General features: G+C 50.7%; 2 protein-coding genes and 1 long non-coding RNA gene across 6 annotated transcripts in view; 2 read left to right on the top strand and 1 right to left on the bottom strand.

Annotated features, from left to right (window-relative positions):
• NCAPD2 (non-SMC condensin I complex subunit D2) overlaps positions 1-18,464 on the top strand; it is a 45,958-nt gene extending 27,494 nt beyond the window's left edge. For all 4 annotated transcript variants that reach the window (XM_042945605.1, XM_042945604.1, XM_042945607.1 and 1 more), the window contains 26 exons: positions 1,931-2,058; positions 2,131-2,254; positions 2,427-2,574; positions 3,511-3,708; positions 4,044-4,178; positions 4,275-4,362; positions 4,455-4,635; positions 8,197-8,321; positions 8,692-8,928; positions 9,238-9,412; positions 9,662-9,746; positions 11,825-11,958; positions 12,312-12,444; positions 12,534-12,618; positions 12,695-12,862; positions 13,187-13,356; positions 14,357-14,468; positions 14,544-14,667; positions 14,748-14,903; positions 15,379-15,556; positions 15,649-15,743; positions 16,181-16,261; positions 16,375-16,558; positions 17,507-17,633; positions 17,721-17,882; positions 18,135-18,464. In XM_042945605.1, the coding sequence (XP_042801539.1) occupies positions 1,931-2,058; positions 2,131-2,254; positions 2,427-2,574; positions 3,511-3,708; positions 4,044-4,178; positions 4,275-4,362; positions 4,455-4,635; positions 8,197-8,321; positions 8,692-8,928; positions 9,238-9,412; positions 9,662-9,746; positions 11,825-11,958; positions 12,312-12,444; positions 12,534-12,618; positions 12,695-12,862; positions 13,187-13,356; positions 14,357-14,468; positions 14,544-14,667; positions 14,748-14,903; positions 15,379-15,556; positions 15,649-15,743; positions 16,181-16,261; positions 16,375-16,558; positions 17,507-17,633; positions 17,721-17,882; positions 18,135-18,220 (3,619 nt within the window). In that variant the 3' untranslated portion in view covers positions 18,221-18,464. The remainder of the gene's footprint in view (positions 1-1,930; positions 2,059-2,130; positions 2,255-2,426; positions 2,575-3,510; positions 3,709-4,043; positions 4,179-4,274; positions 4,363-4,454; positions 4,636-8,196; positions 8,322-8,691; positions 8,929-9,237; positions 9,413-9,661; positions 9,747-11,824; positions 11,959-12,311; positions 12,445-12,533; positions 12,619-12,694; positions 12,863-13,186; positions 13,357-14,356; positions 14,469-14,543; positions 14,668-14,747; positions 14,904-15,378; positions 15,557-15,648; positions 15,744-16,180; positions 16,262-16,374; positions 16,559-17,506; positions 17,634-17,720; positions 17,883-18,134) is intronic.
• LOC122224154 lies at positions 11,111-20,398 on the bottom strand. The gene is made up of 5 exons (XR_006204666.1): positions 20,262-20,398; positions 15,345-15,439; positions 13,225-13,336; positions 12,509-12,596; positions 11,111-11,982 (listed from the first exon to the last, which is right to left on the bottom strand). It is a non-coding gene; the product is annotated as an uncharacterized LOC122224154 (long non-coding RNA).
• Positions 20,399-21,032: 634 nt separating this feature from the next.
• Positions 21,033-25,290, top strand: GAPDH (glyceraldehyde-3-phosphate dehydrogenase). The gene is made up of 11 exons (XM_042945628.1): positions 21,033-21,100; positions 21,355-21,395; positions 23,196-23,295; positions 23,379-23,485; positions 23,608-23,698; positions 23,808-23,923; positions 24,019-24,100; positions 24,331-24,482; positions 24,567-24,645; positions 24,749-24,930; positions 25,017-25,290. Exons 2-11 carry the CDS (start codon positions 21,373-21,375, stop codon positions 25,084-25,086), a joined length of 1,002 nt encoding a protein of 333 aa, XP_042801562.1. The 5' UTR covers positions 21,033-21,100; positions 21,355-21,372; the 3' UTR covers positions 25,087-25,290.
• Positions 25,291-26,367: the final 1,077 nt, after the last annotated feature.

The raw sequence follows: 26,367 nt of genomic DNA on the forward strand, positions 1-26,367 counted from the left end.
CCTGGCTGCATGGCTGGTATTATTGCAGGCACTAGAAACATAAGTTTCTGCCCTCTTAGGGTTTATATTATAGAGCAGAAGATGATTTTTAAAGTAAGTAAAATACATGGTTTGTTTTATAGTTTATGATTGTGGAGAACAATAGAGGAGGGGATGGGGAGTTTGATGGAAGAGAGTTGTGATTTCTTTGAGAAAGAAACAGAGCATGCAGGGGAGGGACAGAGAGAGAGAGGGAGAGACAGAATCTGAAGCAGGCTCCAGGCTCAACTGTCAGCACAGAGTTCAATGTAGGGCTCGAACTCACAAGCCATGAGATCATGACCTGAGCTGAAGTTGGATGCTCAACTGAGCCACTCAGATGCCCCGAGAGTTGTGATCTTAAATCAGCTGTTCTAGCAAGGCCTTTTTGAGGTGGTGACATTTGGGCAAAAACCCAGAGGAGGCCGTATGAGGCACAGGAATATGGAGGAATAACAAGGGTGAGGAACGGAACAGCAGGTACAAAAACCCTGAGGAAGGCATATATCTGGCATGTACAGGTGGTAGCAGTGAGGCGAGAGACACGGCGGCTGAGCGGGTGAAAGGGATAGGCTGTGAAATCCCAGAAGCAGTGGGGAGCCAACTGCAGATCCTTGGCCAGCATGGTGACTTTGGCATTTTCTCAGAGTGAGATGGGGCCACTCAAGGGTTCTGAGCAGGGCAGTGACGTGGTCTGAGTAGGGCTTTAACAGGATCATCCTGGCTGTTGTGTTGAAACAGACTATGAAAGGAAAGGAAGAAAGCAGGAGACCAGTTAGGAGGCTGTTGCAGTAACTTGGGCAAGAGATGATGGTAGCTTAGACCCAAGAGTGGCAGTGGATATGGGGAGAAGTGGATGGACTCTGTACTTTTTTCCCTAAGGTAGAGCTTACAGGATAGCTGATAGAGGTGTATGAAGTTTGAGGGAAAGTTCAGTCAAGGATGACTCACTCAGGGTTTTGACCTGAGCTTTCAGAATAAACATAAAAAGAGGTGGGGGTGGATGCTTGGTTGGCTCAGGGAGCTAAGCAGCCGACTCTTGATTTCGGCTCAGATCATGACCTCACGGTTCGTGAGTTCAAGCTCCACATTGGGCTCTGCACTGGCAGCACGGAGCTTGCTTGCAATTTCTCTCTCTCTCTCTCTCTCTCCCTGCCCCTCCCCTGTGCGCTCTCTCTCTCTCTCTCTCTCTGCCCTTTCCCTGCTTCCTCTTTCTCTCTCTTTCTTCTCTCAAATAAATAAACATTTTTTAAAATGCTTAAAAAAAAGAGAGAGTTCAAAGTTTGAATACAAAGAGAGGATACAAAGATTGAGGTCCGTATCAGACATCTAAGCAATGTTGTCTGATTCCGATGTTGAATGTGCAAGTCTGGAGCACGAGAGGGAGGTCTGAGATAGGGTACCTATTTGGGCAGTCAGTGTATTTATATAAATGGTATTTATGCCCCAAGTCTGAATGAGATTACCAAATCAGTAAGCATAGCTAGAGGAGAGCAGAAATCCTTACTGTACTCTGGGGAAGGGAGTCTGGCATCTGGGAAGCCACATGAAGTATGTTTCCAAGAGAAATGTGGTCAGCTGCATCCAGTGCAGCTAAAAGGTCAACCAAGATGAGAACTGAATTAACCATGATGTTTAACCATGGGAAGTCATTGGTCACTTTCTCCTACCCTTTATCATCTATTTGGGTTCTGTATAAGTATAACTGGTTGAAGGTTGGTAATCTTGAAGGACAGAGCACCTATCTAGAGTCGGCAAAGCAAAGAACCTTGGTGTAGACGGTGATCAAAAGAGTGAAGAAAGCTAGAAGACCCTGACTTTGGGACAGGAGAAAGAGAATGAAAGCGGCAGGGCCCCAGTATAGATGAATCCACACAGCTGACTTCATCATCTCCCTCCCTCCTTTTCTCAGTTTGGTTACTGGCTGCTGCTACCGCCTCCTGGAGAACCCCACCATTAGTCACCAGAAGAACCGCCCCACCCGGGAAGCTATAACACGCCTGCTTGGTGTCGCCTTAACACGTTATAATCATATGCTCAGTAAGTTAGCCCTCTGCCTTGCCCCGCGGTTTCCATTTTGCCCATAATTTCTCACATGTAGTATTTCCACAGGTGCCACTGTGAAGATCATCCAGATGCTGCAGCACTTTGAACACCTGGCACCGGTACTGGTGGCGGCTGTGAGTCTGTGGGCAACTGATTATGGAATGAAGAGCATCGTGGGAGAGATTGTAAGGTGACTCTTGTCTAAGTTTCTGATTCTCATCTCCCTCAGGGGGAAGATAAAAGAAAGATTAAAAATACATCTCTGTACATACTAGGTTTCTTTAGATTTTAGATACCTGACTTCCCTTCCCTTACTGGGAACTGAATTATCTTGCTGTGGCTGTGCTTTCTTTCCTGCACAGAGAGATTGGACAGAAGTGTCCCCAGGAGCTGAGTCGGGACCCCTCAGGGGCAAAGGGCTTTGCGGCCTTTCTGACAGAACTAGCAGAACACATCCCAGCCATCTTGATGTCCAGCATGTGCATTTTGCTGGATCGTCTGGATGGAGAGGTAGGTGGTCCCCTGGGAATCTCAGGTTCTTCTGGGAATTTTAAGGCTGTTTCTTATAACAAGAAGATGGCTTTCCCGTGAAGTCAAGGTGTCTAAGCATAACTTGGTAGCAGTTTCTTCCTACAGAGAAGCAGATAGAGTTTATTGACTAAAGAGCTATTTGTTAATCTCCATTTCAGTATCAACCGGCTTTATCCACACCTGGTAAGGGGATGGCAATTCCATGCCTTAGGTCTAGTGAGAGTCACTCGGCCATTGTTCTGAGTCCCTTCCATTCATCAGGATGAAGCTCCTTCCATTCTTCCTACCATAGAGCTTGCCTGCACTCTCTGAACAGTGCCACTCTCAATTCTTTCTGCCTGGCTGCCTCCCGCACTGATGCAGGGCATCCCGGGTCAATGTCAAGGACAAAGAGGTCCTAGGTCATCTAGTGTATTATGACTTCTTGTGCAAGACTCCATTCTCTAGCTCTTGGCCTGGCAAAAACCCCAACCCCTGTTCCTCACATTCTGCAGTGGACTTGCATGGCACCCTAGGGCTGACTTGTACTTCTCTGTGTTTCATTCTTTTGTCAGTAAAATGCAAGAAGGAGTGGGAGGGAAGGGGGTGTTTTATTAGGATGGATCAAAGGCTTTGAAGCTTCAGATGAAAGGTAGAAATTAACGCTTTTTAAACGTGTACAGATGTGATGAGCCTTATGGGGAAAAAATTGGGGTTCTAGTTTATTTTGTCCCTATATTCTCAAGCAGACAAGGCCCCTTCCATTGATCTCAGGAGTGGATACCCAGGCAACCGACCAAAAAAAGTCAGAGTGAAGCAAGCTTACCCTTAACTTAAGGCCTCACCCTTCTTTGTGCCTGGACAGGCCCAAGAGTTTGGGGAAGGGAGAGTTAGCATTGGAGTGAGGAGCCTCAGACCAGACCACTTCTCCCGTAGAGTTACATGATGCGTAATGCTGTGCTGGCAGCTATGGCGGAGATGGTCCTGCAGGTTCTGAATGGTGATCAACTGGAGGAAGCAGCCCGAGACACCAGAGACCAGTTCTTGGACACCTTGCAAGCCCATGGCCACGACGTCAACTCCTTTGTGCGGAGCCGTGTTTTGCAGCTCTTTACCCGAATCGTCCAGCAGAAGGTGAATAGTCTTCTGCATGATAAAGACATAACAGTATTCTGTAGACAGGCTGGAGAAAAGAGGAATCCCGTGTCCCACAGAAGAGTCTAGAATTCACATTCTTACTATTGGTAATAAAGGTCTTCCTCTACCAAGGACAAGGATGCCTGGCTCCGTTTAAGGACTATACCGTGTCTTAACCACGACAAAGAGTAACTATTTTATATCCCATAGAAAAGTTTCTTTAGAGTGAGTAGGTAGCTCACATACAGTGTACTTCAAGAACATTTTGAGTATGATGAACAGAATGGATGATGTGGTACGCGAGCTCATTCTTCTCTTCCTACCCCACATAGGCTCTCCCCTTGACACGTTTCCAAGCAGTGGTGGCCCTAGCAGTGGGACGTCTGGCAGACAAGTCAGTGCTAGTATGTAAAAATGCCATTCAGCTGCTGGCCAGTTTTCTTGCCAATAATCCCTTTTCCTGCAAGGTAAGTAGGCTTGATCTACCCAAAAGAGAAAGAATAAATGGAAACAGGAATGAAATTATGTGACTTAATGACCCTGATATTCATTTACCTTGGTAGCTTAGTGACACTGACCTTGCTGGACCACTGCAGAAGGAAACCCAGAAATTACAAGAGATGAGGGCCCAGAGGCGAACTGCAGCTGCTTGTAAGTAGTTACTGTGTAGGAATCCTCACCCTAGACATCCTGTTCCCTGCCATCAGAAACTCCAAGAGTCTAAGTGAGACTTTCTCATTCAGCTGCAGTGCTGGACCCAGAGGAGGAGTGGGAAGCCATGCTGCCAGAGTTGAGGTCTACCCTGCGGCAGCTGCTAAAGCTTCCCCAGGAAGAAGAGGAGATTCCTGTGGTGATTGCTAGTACAGAGACCACCGAAGACGTGAAAGAACGCATCCATCAGTTGCTTGCCAAGGCTAGTTACAAGTATGTGAAAGAGTGAGATTTTCTCTAATGATCTTTTTAGGTTTAGAGTTAACTTATTTATGTGTGTATGTATGTATGTATGTATGTATTTTTATTAAGTTCATTTACTTATTTTGAGAGACAGCGTGGGCCGGGAAGGGGGAAAGAATAAGGGAGGGAGGGAGAGAGAACCCCAAGCAGGCTCCGCACTGTCAGCACAGAACCCGACGCGGGGCTCCATTTCACAGACCGTGAGATCATGACCTGAGCCAAAACTGAGTCGGATGCTTAACTGACTGAGCTACCCAGGCGCCCCCATTGGTTTTTTTGTTTTGTTTTGTTTTGTTTTGTTTTGTTTTGTTTTGTTTTAATGTTTTACCTATATTTGAGGGAGAGGGAGACATAGAACCTGAAGCCAGCTCCAGTCTCTGAGTTGTCAGCACAGACCCCTGTGCAGAGCCCAGACTCACAAACTGTGAGATCATGACCTAAGCCAAAATCGGATGCCCAACGGACTGGGCCACCCAGGTGCCCCTAGAGTTAGTTAACTTTTCTTGTGTGTGTTTATTTATTTATTTTGAGAGAGTGTGTGTGTGAGCACAGGGGAGGAGCAGAGAGAGGGAGAGAGAGAATCCCAACCAGGCTCTGCACTGTCAGCACAGAGCCCAACATGGAGCTCGAACTCAAAACATGAGATCATGACCTAAGCTGAAACCAAGAATTGGATGCTTAACTGACTGAGCCACCTGGCGCCTCTAGAGTTAACTTTTGAGGAACAGTATTTCTTTAAAAGGAACTGCACTTGGGACAGCTGGGTGGCTCAGTCAGTTAAGCGTCTGTCAATTTTAGCTCACATCATGATCTTAAAGTTTGTGAGATGATGCTCCACATTGAGGTCTGTTTTGACAGCATGGGGTTCTCTCTCTCTCACTCTCTGCCCCTCTCACCCTCTCACTTGTGTGCGCATGCGCTCGCTTCTCTCTCTCATAAAGAAAGAAAGAAAGGAAGAGGAAGAAAGAAAGAGAAAAAGAAATCTTTTTAAAAGTCTTTAAAAAAACATCAGGGCACCTGGGTGGCTCAGTTGGTTAAGCGTCCAACTTCTGCTCAGGTCATGATCTTGTGGTTCATGAGTTCAAGCCCCACATCCAGCTCTCTGCTGTCAGCTCAGGGTCTGCTTCGGATCCTCTGTCCCTCCCCTGCTCACTTTCTCTCTCTCTCTCTCTCTCTCTCTCTCTCTCTCTCTCTCTCTCTCTGTCAAAAATAGTAAAAGTCTTTAAAAAGTAAATAGGAGCACCTGGGTGGGACAGTCGGTTAAACATCTGACTCTTGATCTCGGCTTAGGTCATGATCTCACAGTTTATGAGTTCGAGCCCAGTGTCAGGCTCTGCGCTGATGCTGTGGAGCCTGCTTTGGATCGGTCTCCTTCTCTCTGGACCTCCCTTGCTTGTATGCTTGCTCTCGCTCTCTCTCTGTCTCTCTCAAAATAAATAAACTTAAAAAAATTTTTGTTTAAATAAATGAACTGCACTTGGGGTATGCTGCCACCAAGTGATGGTAGGTGTTTTCATTATAATAATGGCCTGAACACCAGATTTATGCCAAAGGCACAGTCCACAATTAAGCATGCTTTTCTACTTTTACAAATGTTTAAAGAAACCATGAAAACAGCTAAATGTAAATAATATTATAATTAAATATGCAAAAGTTCTCCATTTGAAGAAGAAAGCCTGTAAGTATAATTCTAGTTGTATAATCTTAAATAAGTTGCTTAAATTTCCTTGGCCTCAGTTTCATTATTTGTAAAATAAGAAATTGATTAGGGGCGCCCAGCTGGTTCATTCAGTAGAGCATGCAACTCTTGATCTCAGGGTCGTGAGTTCAAGCCCCACATTGGGCGTAGAGCTTACTTTAAAAAGAAACAAACCAACAAAAAAACCTTTAAAAAAATAAAAGCCTTTAAAAAGAAGCAATTGATTAGATCATGTGGTCTCTAATTTCTTTCTACTAAATCCTGTGAGCTAATAAATAATATTAAACTCCATTAATCCTACTTTAATCTTGAAATCAGCCTCATTGTTAATCCTGACCTTGGAGAACAGATTTCTCCCAGTGTTTTTGTGACTCTAGAACTTCAGGGCAGCTAGCAACAAAAGCCCTTCTAGCTATCAGTAGGTCTCCTTAAACCTCAGCCACAAGTTACTGTTTTATTTCCTACCTAATTAGGCTGTTCAGAAAAGACTGAATGGAAGGTGGCTAGTTTGCTCTCCCTTATGTCTCTCTGGTGTCTCTATTTACTTTGCTAAGGCATAAAGAGGTACTGTAATTTTATAACTGCTTCTTCTGCCTCCAACCATATTAGTATTTTCTCCTGTCAGTTAAAATAAAGATTTCTTCTCATGTTAAAGATGTCCCCTCCTCCTTCAGAAAACCTCAGCAGTCAGTGCTGGGTTATGGTCTTAATAACTGAGGTATTTGATGCCAGTTAAACGTGTGTTAGAACAAAACTTCTTTTAAAAACTTTTTAACAGTTTAATAATAGTATTTTTTAGAACAGAAAATTACATTAAAAAATGAGCCTGGCTGGCTCAGTCAGTATTGCATGCGACTCTTAAACCCAGGGTTGTGAGTTCAAGCCCCACACTGGGTGTAGAGATTACTTAAAAATCTTTTTTTTTTTTAATTAGTACATTCACACGGTACAAAATTTTAAATTATAACAAGGACAGGCATTGTAAAGTCCCTTCCAAACCTATTTCCTAGCTACTTAGATTCACTTCCTACAAGGAAGCGACATTCCGAGTTTATCGCACACCCTTCTAGAGATAACAAAGACGTATAGTGTAACATATGTTCTTTTCCTTCCCTTCTTACACAAATGGTAGAATTTTCTACCCACTGATCTACCACCTTGCCTTTTTTCACTTAACAACGTACTGCAATGTTTTTAATATTTATACATGAATAGCTGCCTCATTCTTTTTTATGCTAACATTGACTCCCATTGTATGGATGTCCCATAAATTAATCAGTTATTGAACACTTACTTTTTCTAAACTTTGACTTAGCAAAGTTTTTAAGTAGATGTTTGGAGTAGGTTTGTGACCTTTAAATTTGAAAAGTCTTATTTGAGTTTCTTTGAAGACTATGTAGTAAAGCCTTGTCACTTCAAAAATGGGAAAGTGTTTTGAGCTCCACCCTTGTAGGTGCTTCTGAACTTTTTTTTTTTTTAATGTTTTTATTTTTGAGAGAGAGGGAGAGACAGAGTACTAGCAGGGGAGGGGCAGAGAGAGAGGGAGACACGGAATCCAAAGCAGGCTCCAGGCTCTGAGCTCTCAGCATAGAGCCCGACATGGGGCTCAAACCCATGAACCGTGAGATCATGACCTGAGCTGAAGTCAGATGCTTAACCAACTGAGCCACCCAGGCGCCCCACTTCTCAACTTTTTAAGCATGAGAAGTGTCCCTTTTCTTTGGGGCAGTAAGTCTAGGTTCTCGATGTAATCATGAGGTAGGCTGCATTACAGAAGGCTGCAGTGACACTCCCGTGGGTGCCAAGTTGGTGACCGGTGGATGTTCTTCCAGGCAGGCCATCATTCTCACTCGAGAAGCCATAGGCCACTTCCAGGAGTCTGAGCCTTTCAGTCATGTGGACCCAGAGGAGTCAGAGGAGACCAGGTTCCTGAATCTCCTGGGGACTATCTTCAAAGGTATTTCTTTTCCTTCTTCAGTTAGCAAACAAAACATTTCAATTAGTATCGATGGGCTATTTACTTTATGCCAGACACTGGCCTGGGAGTGCCAGGAGGCACTGTGCCACAGCAGTCCAGAGGAGATTTGGCAGTGCCCTGGAATGGATACAGCCCATGGACCTAAGATTGATAGTCATAGGGCGTGAAATGGTATTTCCAAACCATAGAGGATGTTCGGAATTTTTTGAGAAATGAACCAAGACATTTCAGAGTAGGTTCTAAGTGTATACCCTCCCATTGTGGAAAGAACTATCTGGGGATGTTGTAGCCGATAGATTTCCCCATACACCTTCGAGCAATAACCATCCTAGAATTCTCTAACTCCTAGGCCCAGCAGCTTCCACACAGGAGAATGCCCAGGGTTCTGCAGGGAACATGGGCCCAGGACAGACAGACAGTAAAGACAAGCCCAGTGTGTCAGAGCCCGTGAAATCCAGGGAAAGCGATGAGCTGGTGAAGCAGGAGATGCTGGTGCAGTATCTGCAGGACGCCTACAGCTTCTCTCTGAAGATTACAGAGGCCATTAGCATCATCAGCAAGATGATGTATGAAAACACAACTACAGGTGTGCCAGCATCCCTCTCTGTAAGGACTGTGTCTTGGGGTTGGAAAAACCATTCTTGCCTGTATTTTATTGATAACTGTCTGCTCCTTCAAAAGGCAAGGATTCTTTATTTCCGTTTGCTTTGTCTAGCTCTGTGGAGCAGACGTGGTATGCATAGGGTATTTCACGACAGGGCCATCTAGGATGATATTCTCGGGGGAAATGGAAGAAGCTTCCACTTGCATGTTGCTACAGTAGGAAAGGTTCTATCTCTAAGTATTGGGGGAATTTTGCCAAGCAGATGGGTGACATTTCTGTCTCTCCCCTCAGTGGTGCAGGAGGTGATTGAATTCTTTGTGATGGTGTTCCAATTTGGGGTACCTCAGGCCCTGTTCGGGGTGCGCCGCATGCTCCCTCTCATCTGGTCTAAGGAGCCTGGCATCCGGGAAGCTGTGCTTAATGCCTACCGCCAGCTTTACCTCAGCCCCAGAGGGGACTCTGCCAGGTATATGTGGTACCTTTGCCTCTGCCAGCTTTAACAGGGTCAGCTTCTCAGGGGACGTTTGCAGTCTCCTACAGGAATGGCAGGGGGTGGGGGCATCCTTCTTGAGGAGTCCTGAATCTAATGGGGCTCAGGGCGGGGCTGCACTTCCAGTAAAGTCATCTGACACTGTGGTGGGATAGTCCTAATCACCTGTTTGCCAGGTTTAACTTGCCAGTTTTTAATGACCTCTGCTCTCTGCTATTCCCACAGAGCCAAAGCCCAGACTTTGATTCAGAATCTCTCTTTGCTACTAGTGGATGCCTCAGTTGGGACTATCCAGTGTCTTGAGGAAATTGTAAGTCTCTTTCTTTCCTTTCCTTACTTTCCTTCCTTCATTCCTTTCTTCCTTCCCTTCTTTTCTTTTCTTTTTCTTTCCTTTCTTTCTTTCTTCCCTTTCTTTCTTGTTTGTTTGTTTGTTTGTTTGTTTGTTTATGTAATCTCTGCAGCCAATGTGGGACTCAAACTCATGACCCTGAGATCAAAAATCACATGCTCTTCTGACCAAGCCAGCCAGGCGCCCCCTTACTTCTATTTTCTTTATTCATTCAACAAGTATTAGTGATTACTATGTACATGTTCAGCAGTTTACTCAGCCCCACAAAGTATAAGATTGTTTTCAAGTTCCCAACTTAAAAGGAACCAACAGTATAGTGGGTAGCCAAAAAACATAAAACAGTTATAGAATGATGTGGCACATAGGTAATTCAGTGCCAGAAAAATGTGGCACAGGTAATGGTTGTAGCAGCAATGGTGATAGGGTAACACTAATGACATGCCAGGGACTGTTCTTAGCAGTTTGCTCATATGAACTTGTGTAACCCTCACAACAACCCTGTGAGGTAATACTGTTAGTGTACATTTTACAGTGAGAAGCTTAAGGCACTGAGAGGTTAAGGAACTTGGCTAATCACAGCTGGTTGGTGGCAGAGACTCAGGCAATAAGAGCTCCAGAAAATGTACTCATACCTTGTACGTTACCCTGACGAGTCCTGAGTGGGCAAGAGAGCAGTATGAGGTAGAACAGTCAAGGAAAGCTTCCTGGAGGTGGCAGGACTTAAACAGGGTCTTGATGAGTAGGATGTAGAGAGAGAAAGGAGGGAGCATGTAGATGGAAAGCCAATTAAGAGCACAGAAAGTTGTGGCATGAAAAAGATCACGTTCTGGCTGGAAACTGTTATCTGCAAAAGATAATAAAGTGGGAGTGTAGGTTGGAACTGACTTATAAAGGTCCCTGAATGCCTTTCACAAGTCCGGGACTTTCACCTTGTTGGCCAACATCTTAGTGAGGTGGACCTGCTTTTGAAGTACAAGTATTTGGGTTGTGGAGACAGGTGGAGGTGGTGCTGACCACCAGCTTCCACCAGGTGGAGCACTACCGCCAGCCACATTTTTCTCTTGGGGAGAAAAGGAGCCTGGTGGCAGCCGCTGGGCTGAAATGTCAGGCTAGCTCTCCTGGTCCAGAGCCCCTACTATAGGCAAAGGAGAGTTTTGTTTCTTTTCTTTTTTTTTTTTTTTTTTTTATGTTTATTTATTTTTGAGAGAGAGACAGAGCGTGAGTGGGGGAGGGGCAGAGAGAGAGGGAGACACAGAATCTATCTGAAGCAGACTCCAGGCTCTGAGCTGTCAGCACACAGCCTGATGTGGGTCTTGAACTCACGAACTGCAGGATCATGACCTGAGCCAGAATCGGACACTTAACCGACTGAGCCACCCAAGTGCTCCAAAGGAGAGCTATTTCTAAATGATGAGCAGAGGTGTGGCGTGATGAAGAAGATGTTTGGGAGACTGGTCCAACAGGAGCATACAGGTTGGTTGGAGAGGAGGCTAGAGACGAGGTCTACGGACCTTCTGTAAATGTGCAGCATCAAAGGACTAGACTCGGGCTGGGAGGAAAAGCTGTGGAGTTGCACTTAATGGAAGACAGATTATAAAGGAAAAATGGATAGGATTAAGTGGGGAAGAAATTAGCTGACTGTGAAGTGTTAAGCATATGTGGTTGAGAATGTTGGTACCCTGGGCAAAATGAAAAGGCAAGGAAGGATGGAGTCTTCTGTTTTAGACATGTTGAGTTGTGGTCACAGCAACAACAGCTACTAGAAATCCCCGGAATGTAGTCAGAGCCATGGACTCACACAGACTTCAATATGTCATCTTAATAAATGTAGTTTTGAAGGCATGAAGGTAAAAAAGTGACAGAGGTGCAAGTACCTCCCCAAACCCCAACTTTACATTTCGAGCCTCCTTCTTCCTTTTCCATCCCTAAGTATTGCTTTTACCCACTTCGGGCTCTCAACACTCTCTTCAGAGAAGTGGACCAAGGATTGGGGGGGGGTTGTTATTTTTTGGCCTGAGCCCTTTCTCTTTTCTCTTCAGCTCTGTGAGTTTGTGCAGAAGGATGAATTGAAACCTGCAGTGACCCAGCTGCTGTGGGAGCGGGCAACCGAGAAGGTCCCCTGCTCTCCTCTGGAGCGCTGTTCCTCTGTCATGCTTCTTGGGATGATGGCACGGTGAGGCTCAGATCCAGACAGACGCTAAGAATAAGAGGGAAAGGGAAGGTTCTGAGAAAGCTCCCTTTCCTTCAATAACAGCAGTCAGGCCCAGCCAAGCTGTGTGCGTGAGTCAGCTACCTAAGTGAAAAATAAAATAGAGTACCAGCGCCCTCCTCTGCACCCCGTGCAGCAGAATAACGGGATTTGGTACAGCAAGAGGGATTCTGAGGGGCCAGCCCCATGTCAGAGCCTCTGCTGTCTGCTTCAGGGCTCTAGCCTTGCACTGAGTGCTGTTACCTACCCCGCTTGGCATTTTCCCCCCCAGAGTCCTGTCCCTGACTAGCTTTGACTGTGTGGCTTCCTTCCTCTAGAGGAAAACCAGAAATCGTGGGAAGCAACTTAGACACACTGGTGAGCATAGGACTGGAGGAGAAGTTTCCACAGGACTACAGGTTGGCCCAGCAGGTGTGCCATGCCATTGCCAACATCTCTGACAGGAGAAAGGTACATGGGGTCTCCAGACCAAGGACAGTGGCCATCCTCTTACACACTCTCAACACATACCCACCTTTTGTCTTTCCTGTTCTCGACAGCCTTCTCTGAGCAAACGTCACCCTCCCTTCCGGCTGCCTCAGCAACATAGGTTGTTTGAGCGACTGCAAGAGGTGGTCACAAAAGGTGAGCTATCGTGAAGGCCTCGGGTAGAATGGAGTCCTTTGTCTGCAGTGGGTGACTTCTCCCTTCTCCTCTACAGGCTTTGTCCACCCGGACCCACTCTGGATCCCATTCAAAGAGGTGGCAGTGACCCTCATTTACCAGCTGGCAGAGGGCCCCGAGGTGATCTGTGCCCAGATATTGCAGGGCTGTGCGAAGCAGGCCCTGGAGAAGCTGGGGGAGAAGAGCGCCACCCAGGAGGTCCCGAGTAAGTAGGCAAGAGGGTCCCCCGTGGGCAGCAGCCAGAGTCTACTGCTTTCCTTGTCGAGCCAGTAGCCACTGCCAGCACTGCTTCCTACAGCAGCCCCTGACCCTCCGCAGACCACACTGTCTCACTTCTGTCACTCAGACTGGGCCAGTCACCGCCACCATCCCCGTCCCTCCCCGCCCACCCTCCCCCGTCTCCAACTCTCTCTTCTGCGCCAGCTTGTGTATGGTACATGAGCAAGAGGTAGAGCCATCAACACAGAATGCAAGGTCCTGTGAGATTTAATTTTGTCTCTTTCTCTCTGCTTTCCCTCCCCTCCTCCAGAGGACACCCCCATGCTCCCCACTTTCCTGTTGATGAACCTGCTGTCCCTGGCTGGAGATGTGGCTCTGCAGCAGCTGGTGCACTTGGAACAGGCAGTGAGCGGGGAGCTCTGTCGGCGCCGGGTTCTTCGGGAAGAGCAGGAGCAGAAGACTAAGGATCCAAAGGAGAAGGTGAATGAAGTGTCTGCGTGTTTGGGTTTGTGTCCCAAGCATTTCCGGATTTATTTCCTGACTGTGGGTCACTCACGTTTCCTTCTGGGAATCTCTGGTTTTCTACTGTTAAATGAGGAAGACACCCTGCCTCCTTGCTGCTGTTCCTGGGAAAGGTTAGTGAGAACAAAGATGGAGCAGTCTGTTGGTGACCACCCAGGAAGGAAAGTTTTAGGGAAACATAGAGCGTTGAGTTAGGGACCTCGGCATGAAATCTAGGCTCCCCCTCAGGCACCTCTTGTTAGAATAAGCACACATGCACCCCCTTTCCCATCAGCCGTGGTTGCTGGGCCTGCCACCTTATGGGGACCTTGTGTTCTTTCCACTAGAGGCAGTGGTGTCTTGCAGACAAATAAGACACAGAGTAATTAGGTCTGACCTCTGTGACCTTGAACCATTGTCCCCATGATCCGTTTATTGACTGTATGCAGGAAATGACGTGCTTCTGTGAGGATGAGTTCAGAGATGTAGGAATATGCTTTAGCAACTTGAAAATAATGCTGCTTGTTCCACTTTGAATTTGCCAGTTCACATTTGGCAACTTAGAAGTAAAACTACAGAGTCCTAGTTCTTTTCCTGTTTAATTAAGGTGTGCTTCCTCTTTATAGACACATTTGACCACTTTAGGAATGGTTTTACAGAACTTGCCTTTCCCCAGACACATTCCTGCAAAATGAAAGACAGGCTGGAGTTAAAAATGCTGTCTTGGGGGCATCTGGGTGGCTCAGTCAGTTAAGCATCCTATGTCAGCTTAGGTCATGATCTCACGGTTCATGGGTTCGAGCCCTGAATCAGGCTGTGCGCTGACAGCTCAGAGCCTGGCCCCTGCTTCAGATTCTGTGTCTCCCTTGCTTTCTGCCCCTCCCCTGCTCATGCTGTCTCTCTTAAAAATAAAATATTAAAAATTTTTAAAAAAATGCTGTCTTGGATGAGCCATGATCCCTGGTTTCTTCCCCATTAGAACACAAGCTCTGACACCACCATAGAGGAGGAGATGGGGCTGGCGGGCGCTGCCGCTGATGATCCAGAGGCAGAACTCATCCGCAGCATCTGTGAGAAGGAGCTGTTAGATGGTAAGAAGAATTGCTGAGGGACCTGCTCCCCGGCCGAGATAACCTGTCCCAGACCTAGAGCCGTTCTTCCGACAGGCAAACAGATCCTGGCTGCCTTTGTTCCACTTCTGCTTAAAGTCTGCAACAACCCGGGCCTCTACAGCAACCCAGAGCTCTCTGCAGCCGCTTCACTTGCCCTTGGCAAGTTCTGCATGATCAGGTAGGCCCTGGGGCCAGTACTGCCCTCTCAGAGAGGATGGGGATGGTGCCTCTCCCTGATGATCCTTTCCTTGCCCCTAGTGCCACTTTCTGCGACTCCCAGCTTCGCCTGCTGTTCACCATGCTGGAAAAGTCCTCGCTCCCCATTGTCCGGTCTAACCTCATGGTTGCTGCTGGGGATCTGGCCATCCGCTTCCCTAACCTGGTGGACCCCTGGACACCTCATCTGTATGCTCGGTGAGAGATCCCTCATGACACTGTAGCAGGCCTTGCTAGCCCTGGGAGGCTGTAGTTCAGTCAGGATGAAAATCACTAAAACTGTTTCTCTGGTCTTTAGCATTACCTTGATATCTGCTTGATACTTGACCTGTACAGGCCCTCGCTAAGTATAGCCCCAAAGGAATTTGCACCTCTGTCCAAAGCGTTGGCTCCAAGCTTGGCCTCTTACCCCAATCCCAGCTTTCTAACTGCTTCTAGAATGTCACATTAAGAAGGGATGATAGAGGAGCACCTGGGTGGCTTAGTCAATAGAGCATGCAACTCTTAATCTTGGGTTCATGAGTTAGGGCCCCACGCTGAGGGTAGAGTTTACTTTAAAAAAAAAAAAAGAAGAAGAAGAAGAAGGGGCAACAGATTCCTGCTGAGGGCCTTTCCCACCAGTGTCCCAATATAACTCACCATTAGTACCAGTGACTCGAGATTTCACTCCTAGGCTCCGGGACCCAGCTCAGCAGGTGCGGAGAACAGCAGGGCTGGTGATGACCCACCTGATTCTAAAGGACATGGTGAAGGTGAAGGGGCAGGTGAGCGAGATGGCTGTGCTGCTCATCGACCCCGCGCCTCAGATCGCTGCCCTGGCCAAGAACTTCTTCAATGAGCTTTCCCACAAGGTGAGAGGCAGCAGGAGACCACTGCCGAGGGAACAGGCGCGCACACACAGACACACACCCTGTGTCGATAACATGACTCTCTCTCTCACCAGGGCAATGCGATCTATAATCTCCTTCCAGATATCATCAGCCGCCTGTCAGACCCCGAGGGAGGGGTGGAGGAAGAGCCTTTCCACACCATCATGAAGTATGGTTCCCTGAGCCTTGGGGCACATTTTTCATGTAGCACATGCTTAAGAATCAGACAAACCTGTATTTGAACTCTAGCTCTGCTACTTTGTAGCTGTATAACCTTCAGTAGTAACTTAACCTCTCTGTGCCTGTTCCTCCTCTGTACAGTGAGGCCTCTGACACTTGCCCCTTAGTTCTTGAGGGGCTTCAGTACCATAGAGTTTCTAGTGCGGCGGTAGGCACATAGGAGTCCTCACGACGTGGCAGCAGTTTTTGTTACAAATTCCCATTCTCGGTGAGAATTTCGCAGAGGGGGTGGGGTGGATTTTTTCTGAGGGTCTAGGAAGAGGGCAGGACGATGACAGAAGGCGGGTGCTAGGGGAAGACAGGACTGTCCCGACAGGAACGGAGCTGCCCCTGGGAGGCCACACAACCACATCTCCCCTTCCTCAGGCAGCTCCTCTCCTACATCACCAAGGACAAGCAGACGGAGAGCCTGGTGGAGAAGCTGTGTCAGCGCTTCCGCACTGCCCGGTATGCCGGCTTCCCAAGGGGTGTCCCTGAGGCTGTGGGGCACCGACGGGGAAGGACGGGCCTTCTTCGCTCCTCCATCTCGCTGCTCCTCACGATGCCTTTGACATCTGCAGGACCGAGCGGCAGTATCGGGACCTGGCCTATTGTGTGTCACAGCTGCCCCTCACAGAGCGAGGCCTCCGCAGGATGCTGGACAATTTTGACTGCTTTGGGGACAAACTATCGGATGAGTCCATCTTTAGTGCTTTTTTGTCAATTGTGGGCAAACTGCGACGCGGAGCCAAGCCCGAGGGCAAGGTGAGCGCAGCGGCCATCCCGGTGCTATGAGTTCATCTGCACTGCACTGCCCGGACCTGCCTCGCCTACCCCGCCCATTCCCCTCGCTCGGCTCGACTGCAACGAAGTAACCAGTACCACCTGAGACCAGATCTTTCTGTCTCCAATTCCTGTGTCTTTCTTTTTCTCTTTTTTAAAATGGACTTTATCTTTTACAGCAGTTTTAGGTTCAAAAGTAAATACTGAATCGAAGGTAGAGTTCTTCCACATGTGCCCAGCCGCCACATATGCAGAGCACCCCCCCTCCCGCTCTCAGTCTCCCCCACCAGAGTGGCACATTTGTTACAATCGATGAACCTATGTTGACACATCATTATCACCCAAAGTCCATAGTTGACCTTAGGGGTCACTCACTCATTCTGTGGGTTTGGACAAAGTGTGTTGTGGCCTGTGTCCATCATTGTTGTATTACACAGTGCAGTTCCACTGCCCAAGAAGTCTTCTGTGCGCCCCCATCGCCCTCTGTCCCCCGACCCTTGGCAACCACTGATCTTTTTACTGTTGTCACAGTTTTGTCTTTCCCAGAATGTCATATACTTGTAGTCCTGCAGTGTGTACCCTCCCTGGGTTGGGTTCTCTCAGTGATAGGCGTTGATGTTTTCACCATGTCTTTCTTTCCATGGCCTTGTTTCTTTTTCATCTTAGAAATAACAGTTTCCAGGCCTGCTCTTTTTTTTTTTTAATGGTTATTTTTGAGAGCGAGATACAGAGCATCAGTAGGGGAGGGGCAGAGAGAGACCAAGACACAGAATCCAAAGTAGACTCCAGCCTCTGAGCTGTCAGCATAGAACCCAGTGCGGGGCTCAAACTCAAGAGCCTTGAGATTACGACCTGAGCCAAAGTCTGATGATTGACCAAACCACCCAGGTGCCCCTTCCAGGCCTGCTCTTAATCTCTTCCCCCCTCCAGGCTGTAATAGATGAATTTGAGCAGAAGCTTCGGGTCTGCCACACCAGAGGGCTGGATGCGGTGGAAGACCTTGAGGTTGGCCAGGGGGGTAGCCAGAGAGCCCCATCAGCCAAGAAACCATCCACTGGTACGTGAGGCAGCCCCACAAGTGGAGAGATCGTGCCCTTCTCTCAGAGTATCCTTTTTTTGGGACCCATGTGTTGGCCTTTTCTAGTCTCCAAGAGGCACCAGCGTCTGGCTTCTGCAGCCTCATCAGACGGTGATTTTGTCACTCCTGAGCCCCACCGCACTGCCCGTCGGCATCCAAACACCCAACAGCGAGTTTCAAAAAAGAAACCCAGAATTGTCTTCTCGAGTGATGAGTCCAGCGAGGAAGGTAGGATGCTCCCTCCCAGATGTGGCTCGCAGGGAGCATAGCTTGGGGAGGGGTGGGGGGAGGCCGGTTTTGATGGGGTCCTGCCCATGTAGATTCTCTCCGCCCCCGCCCTCCCCCCAGGTGTGTTTCTCTGGGCACAGTATGGGTTTTGTTTCTGGGCCTAGTCTGGGGCTGTCCCACTTGTTCTCTGAGATCTACTTTTCACCATCTTTGTGACTCAGCTTTTTCTTCCTCCTCCAATCCTCTGAATAGAGCTTTCAGCAGAGATGATGGAAGACGAGACACCCAAGAAAACAACCCCCATCCGCCGAGCACCTCCTCGAAGGCACAGGCCCTAGGAAGTCATCTTGCCTGTTCCTGTCCCTGCTGTGCGGGGTATCTTATGAAGTGAACTTGAATTCCGCTCCCTTGTAAAATACCGTTTTTGCCTGTCCTCTTGTCTTTTTAATATAGAATGGTCTTTATGATGTAAAGCATTTCTCTTAAACTGGCCTTACTGAACTGAATTGAGCTGCTTTCATTGGACTCTATGTCTGCCAGTCTCCTTGTTTCTTAATGAATAAATGTTTTTATATACTTTTAGACATTTTTCCTAAGCTTGTCTGTTTCAGCTTACATGAGCCCAGATGCAGGCAGCAGGGAGAGGAGCCCCGAAGTCCTGGGGCCTGTCTGAAGATCTGATAAGCCCCATGCTCCCCCAGTGCCTCATCTTCCCCTCCTCCACCTCCCCATGCCGCACGAAGGACAGGACACCTCCCCACGCCGCATGAGGGACAGGATTGCTGCACGGTGGAGAAGCGTGCAGCGGCCAGTCTCCAGACCAGTGTGGCGCTACTCGGGGGCCTTCTGGCAATGCCTAGAGATAGTTTTTTGTCATCACAACCTAGGTGGGAGGGATGCTATCAGCACCTAGTGGGCAGAGGCCAGGGATGTTGCTAAATACCCTACAATGCAGAAAACAGACCCCCAAAACAGAATTATTCGGCCCAAAATGCCAATCAGTGGTGCCGAGGTGGAGGAACCCTTCTCTAGACCAAGGGCTGATCTGCGTCCTCCCCTCCCCCGGCGTGCTCCCTGAGCCCATCTCTGAGGCAGTGACTGACCTAGCCGGCTGAGCAGATGGAAGGTCAGGTCTTGATCCCCTCCAGCTCTAGATAATATCTGTGGAGTCGGTCTGTCTACCTAGAGATTCCTTAACTGTTCCAGGGTCTGTGGCAAGTCGGCTCTCAGCGCAGGCACTGCTTCAGCCTGCCCACCCCTCAGCTCCCCAAGTCTGCTCTGCTGAGTCACCTGGACCAGAGGCAGTGAGCGTGCTCTCATGACAACACTGGTGTCTTTGCTGTCATGACAACAGCAGGCTGCATCAGTAATGCTCCCGTGGGCACTGAGCTCCCTCTGGCAGAAGACACTAATGAAAGATGACACACGCACTTTGGGTAGTGCCGGGGCTCAGAGGGGCCCCTGAGGCCCTTTCCAGGGAAAGGGTTAATGGTCCTGGTTGAGCATGAGCAGGAATGGAACAGGGACAGCTGGGTCCCGGTGCCAGGCCCCAGCAGACCGCCAGTGGCACTTGCCACCTCCTATCACCATTAGGTGCCCTCTGGCCCTGCTCTTGGGGTTCATGAAAAGCCTGGAAACCAACCATGCATGAGGCCGCCAGACAGATACAGACTTGGCTCTGGGGCCCCAAGGAGGGAGGGCAGTCCCAGAAAGGGCAGGGGCCAGGGTTGGAGTCGGGGTGCAGGAGAGCGTGCCCTCTGCCTTTTAAGCAAAGGTTATCACCAGGCAGGCTAAACTTAGCCACAGGCTCTTCAGCTAGAAAAGGGGGCTGGTCTCAGGTTACGCTGGGCCAGCAAAGAGGCCCCTGGATCCCCGGCCCCCAGCACCTGCTGATGGGCCATGTCCATTCCACCCCACCCCCTTCCAAACCCTCTGTCCTCTCAAGCGTTCAAATGTAGCCCTTCTTCCATCCTCAGCTTGCAAAACTGGCGCAGCCCGGGCTCCAGACTGTTGGAGTGGCGTGGAGCCCTTCCTCCACCTCGTGTGGGTCTGAGGGCCTGCTCCCACCATATGCCCAAAGCCTCCCAATTTTTTGTCTCTTCTGGACTCCTCACCCTGCCCCCAACATCCCCTGGGCACAGGCAGGGAAGAGGAGTCCCTGGCTCTGGGGCTGACCGGCACGTCCCAGGATTGGGAGGGACTTCCGCCCTCACGTCCCGCTATCGGCCCCGGGCTGGAGGAGATGAAGGGGGCACTGTGTCCCAGCCCTGGCGGCACAGCACTCCGGTCTCCCGGGAGCGACTTTGTGGGAGGCCTAGCCCGGCCTGGGGGAGAGCAGCTGGTGCACGCAGGGCCTGGTTTGTCCGCCCCAATTATTACCTCTCTGGGCTGCCCGAGCTGCAGGACAGCGTGACCTTCAGTGCAGAAACCTCCCCCTTAGCCGCCCGCCGAGCCTCCTTCCTCTCCAGGCCCCCACTGCCCAGTGCCAGCCCAGGCCCCCCGCCCAGAGAGGCCGGGAGCCAGGGCCTGGGGAGGGGGAAGTGGGGGCTGGGCAGGGCCCGGCCGGAGACTGGCTGACCCCTCCCGGGCCTCTTTCCTCTGCGGTTCCCCCGCTACTACCGAAGAGCCTTGAGAATAAGTTCCCCAGCCTTCCCGCCTCTCAGCCTCTGAAAGAAAGGGGACGGGGGGGTGGGGGGGGTGGGGGGGGGTGGGGGTGGTGGCAGCATGCGGCCGCGAGCAACCTGTCTCTGGCCCCAACTCCCCATCCCACAAGCTCCCAAAGTCCTCCCGTTTCATATGTGCAGCTGTCCTGGCTCCCGGAGGTCTTCCGTTGTCACCGGGAGGCCAGCCCTGGAGTCCACAGCTTGTTGCATGCCCACAGGGCTGCCCTAGGTGCCATCAGCGATCCCTGGCTCCACTGGGCCCGTCTCGGTCCCCTCCCCCCCACTCTGTCCCTAGCCCACATGCTCGGTGCGTGCACACTTGACCAAAAAAAAAAAAAAAAAAAATCGGGCCCTGCTACTCACGGCTTTACGGGCGCACGTAGCTCAGGCCTCTGCGCCCTTGGGCCGTGACTGGGCAAGCCAGCGGGAGGCGGGGCCCGCACCCCCTCTTTTCCCCGCCACGCCCCGCCGCTATAAATTGAGACTGCAGCCTCCGCCGGTGCTCTCTGCTCCTCCCCGTTCGACAGACAGCCGCATCTTCTGGTGCAGTGCCAGGTAGAGCCAGGCAAAGCCAGGCAAAGCTAGGCTGAGGGGAGCCACGGGAGGCTCGGGCACGGCTCGGAAGGGGGCCGGGAGCGCTCGCGGGCAGGGGGTGGGCCGCGCGGTCGGGCCCCCGCATTGCAGGGGCGGGAAGACGGACGTGCCCGAGCGCGGGTTGGGAATGGAGGCCTGGGGGAGGGGAGGGCAGCTGCCGGGCTGCAGCCGCCGCCCGCCCCCGCGCTCTAATGGTCGCTTTTTTCTGCCCGCAGCCGCGTCCCCGAGACACGATGGTGAAGGTCGGAGTCAACGGGTGAGTTAGGGGGTAGGGTAGGGTGGGGCATCGAGTCCCGCGGCCCCGGGCGAACCTCTACTGCGGGCATTGCCCTGCTTAGTCTTCGCAAGCGCGTGAGGGACGTGGGTGCGGTGGTCCTACCCCCCCCCACCCCCAAGGAGAACTCAAGGTCGGCGCTCTGACCTGGCCGAGGCTCACGCCTTAAAGAGCCGCGTGGGCCACCCTCCCCCAAGCTGTAGCTCCTCATGCAGTGCCGCCCCCGCGGACGCGAGCCGCCCGCAGCCCTCCGCCCCACCTGCCTCCGGTAGACGAGAGCGCCCCCCTCCCGGCATAGGACCCATCCCTTTAATCCCCAGCTGGGGCGTCTTTCTTTGCTTTCGCGCCCTGCGGCGTCACGTGCCGGGAAGGAGCCCCTCCCCCACCGGCCCGCGGCCTCCCCACCTACCGGGGTGCCCGGGGCTGAGCTGGGTGCAGAGCCCGCTGGGAGGGCCCGTTTGCGGGAACCCGGCCGCCATGTTGCAACAGGGAAGGAAGTGAATGAACCACCGTTAGGCAACCTTACTTAGCTCTTCACTGTTCCTCCTTCCTCGCCTATGACTAACCCTCCTGATCCTGCCTGGGTGGGGTGGAGTCGCCTTTATCCCGTAAACCAGGTGAGGCAAGGCTTCCCTCGGTCTTGCTCTTAAAAGAGCTGGACTTGAGAACTCTGACCGGAGACCATCCCTTAAGCTGCCAGTCAAATTTCCCCTCAGCGATGCTGCTTCTAGACGATTCTCTGATGAATCAAACATGGGTTTAGGGGAGTCCTCTTGTGTCTTTTTTTTTCCTCCCCCCTTTTCCGGAGAGGTGTGGTAGCTGCAGCTTAGTGCCATGTTGGGGGAGCTGAGTCATGGGCAGAAATTTTCCACTACAAAATGGCTTCTGTAGCAGCAGCCCCTTTCATCACACTGGCTCTCCTCGAGGCTCCTTTCTTCCATCCATACCTAGAGCTGACCCAACCCTAAAGGCCAGGCTATAAAGGTCACTGGGAGGATTAGGTGTCTGTGAGCCTTGGGAATCCTGCCCTTCTCCCCGTTCCATCTTCCAGAAATCAGATCCCCTCTCCACTCTAATCTGGGGTTAAATATAGCTGCCTGACCTTTCTGCAGCTTGGGGCCTGGGCTACTACTCTTTTTGCCCCCACCCACCCCACACACACACACACATCTGTCGCTCCCACTCCTGATTTTTGGAAGAGGGCTTGCAGGGACAAGTGGCTTAGCAAACTAGAGCCCACAGATCAGGGGGTTGAGAAGCATTCCTTTTTCCCCTTCTCTTTGTTTTGGAGGAAGAGATGGGCTTTCCCCTTCCAGTTAACTTCTGACCTTTACTCTTGCCCTTTGAACTTGGTGATGCTAAGTATGCAACTCTTTGCTCCCTGGAGGGTGTATCCTGATGCTGGGCCAGACAGGGAACAAGCATTCCCAGGGAGGGCACAAATAGTGGGGGAGATAAATGCCATGTGCCAGGCATGTGTCCAGACTGTGGGGGCGGCCAGAGCAGAGCTCTGCATGGCCATTGCTCCTTTGCAGGACTTGTAATGACTAGGGAGTTGGGCCAGTCTCTGAACCTAATCACTTCTTGGGCAGGCTTCACTTTCTGGCCAGGCTGTCCTGGCAGAGTTGCTCAAGAAAGATAAAATTAGACCTCTTGGACTTTTCTGGAGGGAAGTGCCATCTTCTAACCTCTGGAAGAGGATGGGTTGGTCTAGGGCTGTTTCCATGCTTGGGAGAATTCTCTACCCCTTTTTCATTCCTTCTCGCCTCTTGTCTTTACCAGATTTGGCCGTATTGGGCGCCTGGTCACCAGGGCTGCTTTTAAATCTGGCAAAGTGGACATTGTTGCCATCAATGACCCCTTCATTGACCTCAACTACATGGTGAGTGCTGTCCCCACAGCTGGTGTAGGGAACAGAGCCTGGCTGAAGCGCAGCCGCTTGATGGCCCTCACTTGTCCCTCCAGGTCTACATGTTCCAGTACGATTCCACCCACGGCAAATTCCACGGCACAGTCAAGGCTGAGAACGGGAAACTTGTCATCAATGGAAAGCCCATCACCATCTTCCAGGAGTAAGTGTAGAAGACAGAACAGGGTGGAATGTGCTTTGAGGGAGTTACTAGGATGGGCTGACAACCTTGCGTGGTACATGGTACCCCATGTCCCTGAGCTTTCGGCTTGTCTCCATTTATAGGCGAGATCCCGCCAACATCAAATGGGGTGATGCTGGTGCTGAGTATGTTGTGGAGTCTACTGGGGTCTTCACCACCATGGAGAAGGCTGGGGTGAGTGGCAGGGAGAGTAAAGATGGGGGGTGGGGTTTGGTATAGCGGGAATGATGGGGAACCCTTGAGGAGAGGGAGAGTGTGGATCATGATGATTACTCTACCACAGGCTCACTTGAAGGGTGGGGCCAAGAGGGTCATCATCTCTGCCCCTTCTGCTGATGCCCCCATGTTTGTGATGGGTGTGAACCACGAGAAGTATGACAACTCTCTCAAGATTGTCAGGTGAGCAGGGGAGAGGGGAGTGGGGAGGTGGTTAGATGGTACTGTGTGTTGCCAGGTGGACGTGTTCTTGCCTTGACCTGCCTCCCTCTTTTCAGCAATGCCTCCTGCACCACCAACTGCCTGGCCCCTCTGGCCAAGGTCATCCATGACCACTTCGGCATCGTGGAGGGACTCATGGTACGGGTGATGGGGAAAGTGCCCAGTGTGTTTATTTCTCACCCAGGGCTAGATCCTCTTCCCTTCTTCGAATGTGGCCCTGGGCTGTGGGGACCATGGGGCATTGGGGGTTCCGAGGGACTGGCTCAGGTAGACTCACTGTCTCAAGTCTTCCCGGGGGAGGAGGGGGTCAAGGGGTGGATGACTTTAGGGTGCTGTGCGGGCCTTCACTCCCTCCTCCACGCTTGCAGACCACAGTCCATGCCATCACCGCCACCCAGAAGACCGTGGATGGCCCCTCTGGGAAGATGTGGCGTGATGGCCGAGGGGCTGCCCAGAACATCATCCCTGCTTCTACTGGCGCTGCCAAGGCTGTGGGCAAGGTCATCCCTGAGCTGAATGGGTGAGGTTCTTTGCTGTTCTCTGCCCTGGGGGTCTGTGGAACCGGGAGGAGCAGTACTGACCCTGCTTTGCCTGCCGTCTGCAGGAAGCTCACTGGCATGGCCTTCCGTGTCCCCACCCCCAATGTGTCCGTCGTGGATCTGACCTGCCGCCTGGAGAAAGCTGTAAGTAGGAGTTGGAAAAGGTTTCGTGGGCTCAGGGTTTGTGTCTTGGGTAAAAAACAGCAAGATTGGAACTTGAATAACCATCTCGTTTTTACCTTTTTAGGCCAAATACGATGATATCAAGAAGGTGGTGAAGCAGGCATCAGAGGGCCCCCTCAAGGGCATCCTGGGCTACACTGAGGACCAGGTTGTCTCCTGCGACTTTAACAGTGACACCCACTCTTCCACCTTCGACGCTGGGGCTGGCATTGCGCTCAATGACCACTTTGTCAAGCTCATTTCCTGGTATGCTGCTGGGGTGTGGTTGGGGGTGTGGCGCCCTCTGGTGGCCGGTTCATGAAAATAGGCCTGAACTCTTGATCCTCTTTCAGGTATGACAATGAATTTGGCTATAGCAACCGGGTGGTGGACCTTATGGTCCACATGGCCTCCAAGGAGTAAGAGCCCCCTGGACCACCAGCCCCAGCAAGAGGAAGAAGAGAGAGGCCCTCAGCTGCTGGGGAGTCCTTGCCCCCGTTCATCACCCAACACACTTGAGAATCTCCTGACCTCCAGTTTCCATCCCAGACCCCCTGAAGAAGGGGAGGGGCTTGGGGAGCCCTACCTTATCATGTACCATCAATAAAGTATACTGTATCCAACCAACTCTTGTGGGTTTTGTCTTGTTTTTTAGATTTTTCCAGGGTCTGGGATAAACGGGAGGGGAGCTAGGCTGGTGCCAAAGAGAAATAGACCTTGCTGCAAGTACCCAAGAAAGGCCCAGCATACCCCAGCCAGACCTAAAACTCCACTGTAGGTCCTGGGCCCGACTGAAAGCAGGCCTTACAAAAGCATATGTGCATGGGCACTCACTAATTTGAAGACCAATCTGTCTTCACTTTGGCTTAGTTTCCCTCCAAGGCTTCTAGGTGCTATGTGATGGGGCACGTCCACTTCAGAGGACAAGGCTGTTTTGTCACTGGGTCACCTGGCTTCCTCTGTCTGAAAGCTATTCTGTCTGCCGCCCCCTGGAGGAGAAACACTGGCACAGGGAGTCAGGGCTTAGGAATTGGGCTACCAAGTCCTCTTGGCCTTGGCTGGTTACCTGGTCACTCGGAAGCAGAGCCCTAGCAACATGGACTACAGTCGAACCGCCAGGGTGCAAATTCCACCCTGCCTCACAGGTGTAAGGTCTTGAGTAAATTATTTACTTTTGTGTGCCCTAGTTACTCATCTGCAAAGTGATCCGCTACACCCAGCCCCTAAAGGTTTTCCGGAAGGATTATGTTCGGTCGGCTACATAAATGCACAGCACTGTGCAGCAAATGATCAGGAAAAGGGGTAATGCCCACCGCCAGCATGCTCAGGGCGGTGTTAAGAGGATTAATGCCGTCACCTGTGGGTGAGGACTCCCCGTGGGCAGAGACACGGGCTGGCACCAGCCATGTGGGCAGAGGCCCTGGTTCTGGGCCCAGAACGAGACTTGGCCCCAGCTTGTGTCTCTCTAGTATTTTTTGTGACCTTTTAAAACTTTTTTGTTGAGGTATAACTTACAGAGGGTTAAACGCACAAACTGTGGTCCAGGGCCTCTGCCACTTGTTCAACTTGGGCAAGTTACCTACCACCTCCAGGTGCCTTCCTTTGCACCTGCTCGTATGTCGAGTGAGGAAAACCGGTGTGTACCTCACAGAGGGGATGGTGTAGCTACTACCAGAAAGTGCTTGAAACAGTGACACAGAAGTG

The sequence above is a fragment of the Panthera leo genome, chromosome B4 (genome assembly GCF_018350215.1).
Source record: "Panthera leo isolate Ple1 chromosome B4, P.leo_Ple1_pat1.1, whole genome shotgun sequence".
Lineage (NCBI taxonomy): Eukaryota > Metazoa > Chordata > Mammalia > Carnivora > Felidae > Panthera > Panthera leo.

Coding starts and splice junctions, on each gene's coding strand:
- GAPDH (XM_042945628.1), top strand. CDS start 21,373: ATGGTGAAGGTCGGAGTCAACGG. Junction 23,924..24,018: donor AACTCTCTCAAGATTGTCAG/GTGAGCAGGGGA, acceptor CCCTCTTTTCAG/CAATGCCTCCTGCACCACCA. Junction 24,101..24,330: donor GCATCGTGGAGGGACTCATG/GTACGGGTGATG, acceptor CCACGCTTGCAG/ACCACAGTCCATGCCATCAC.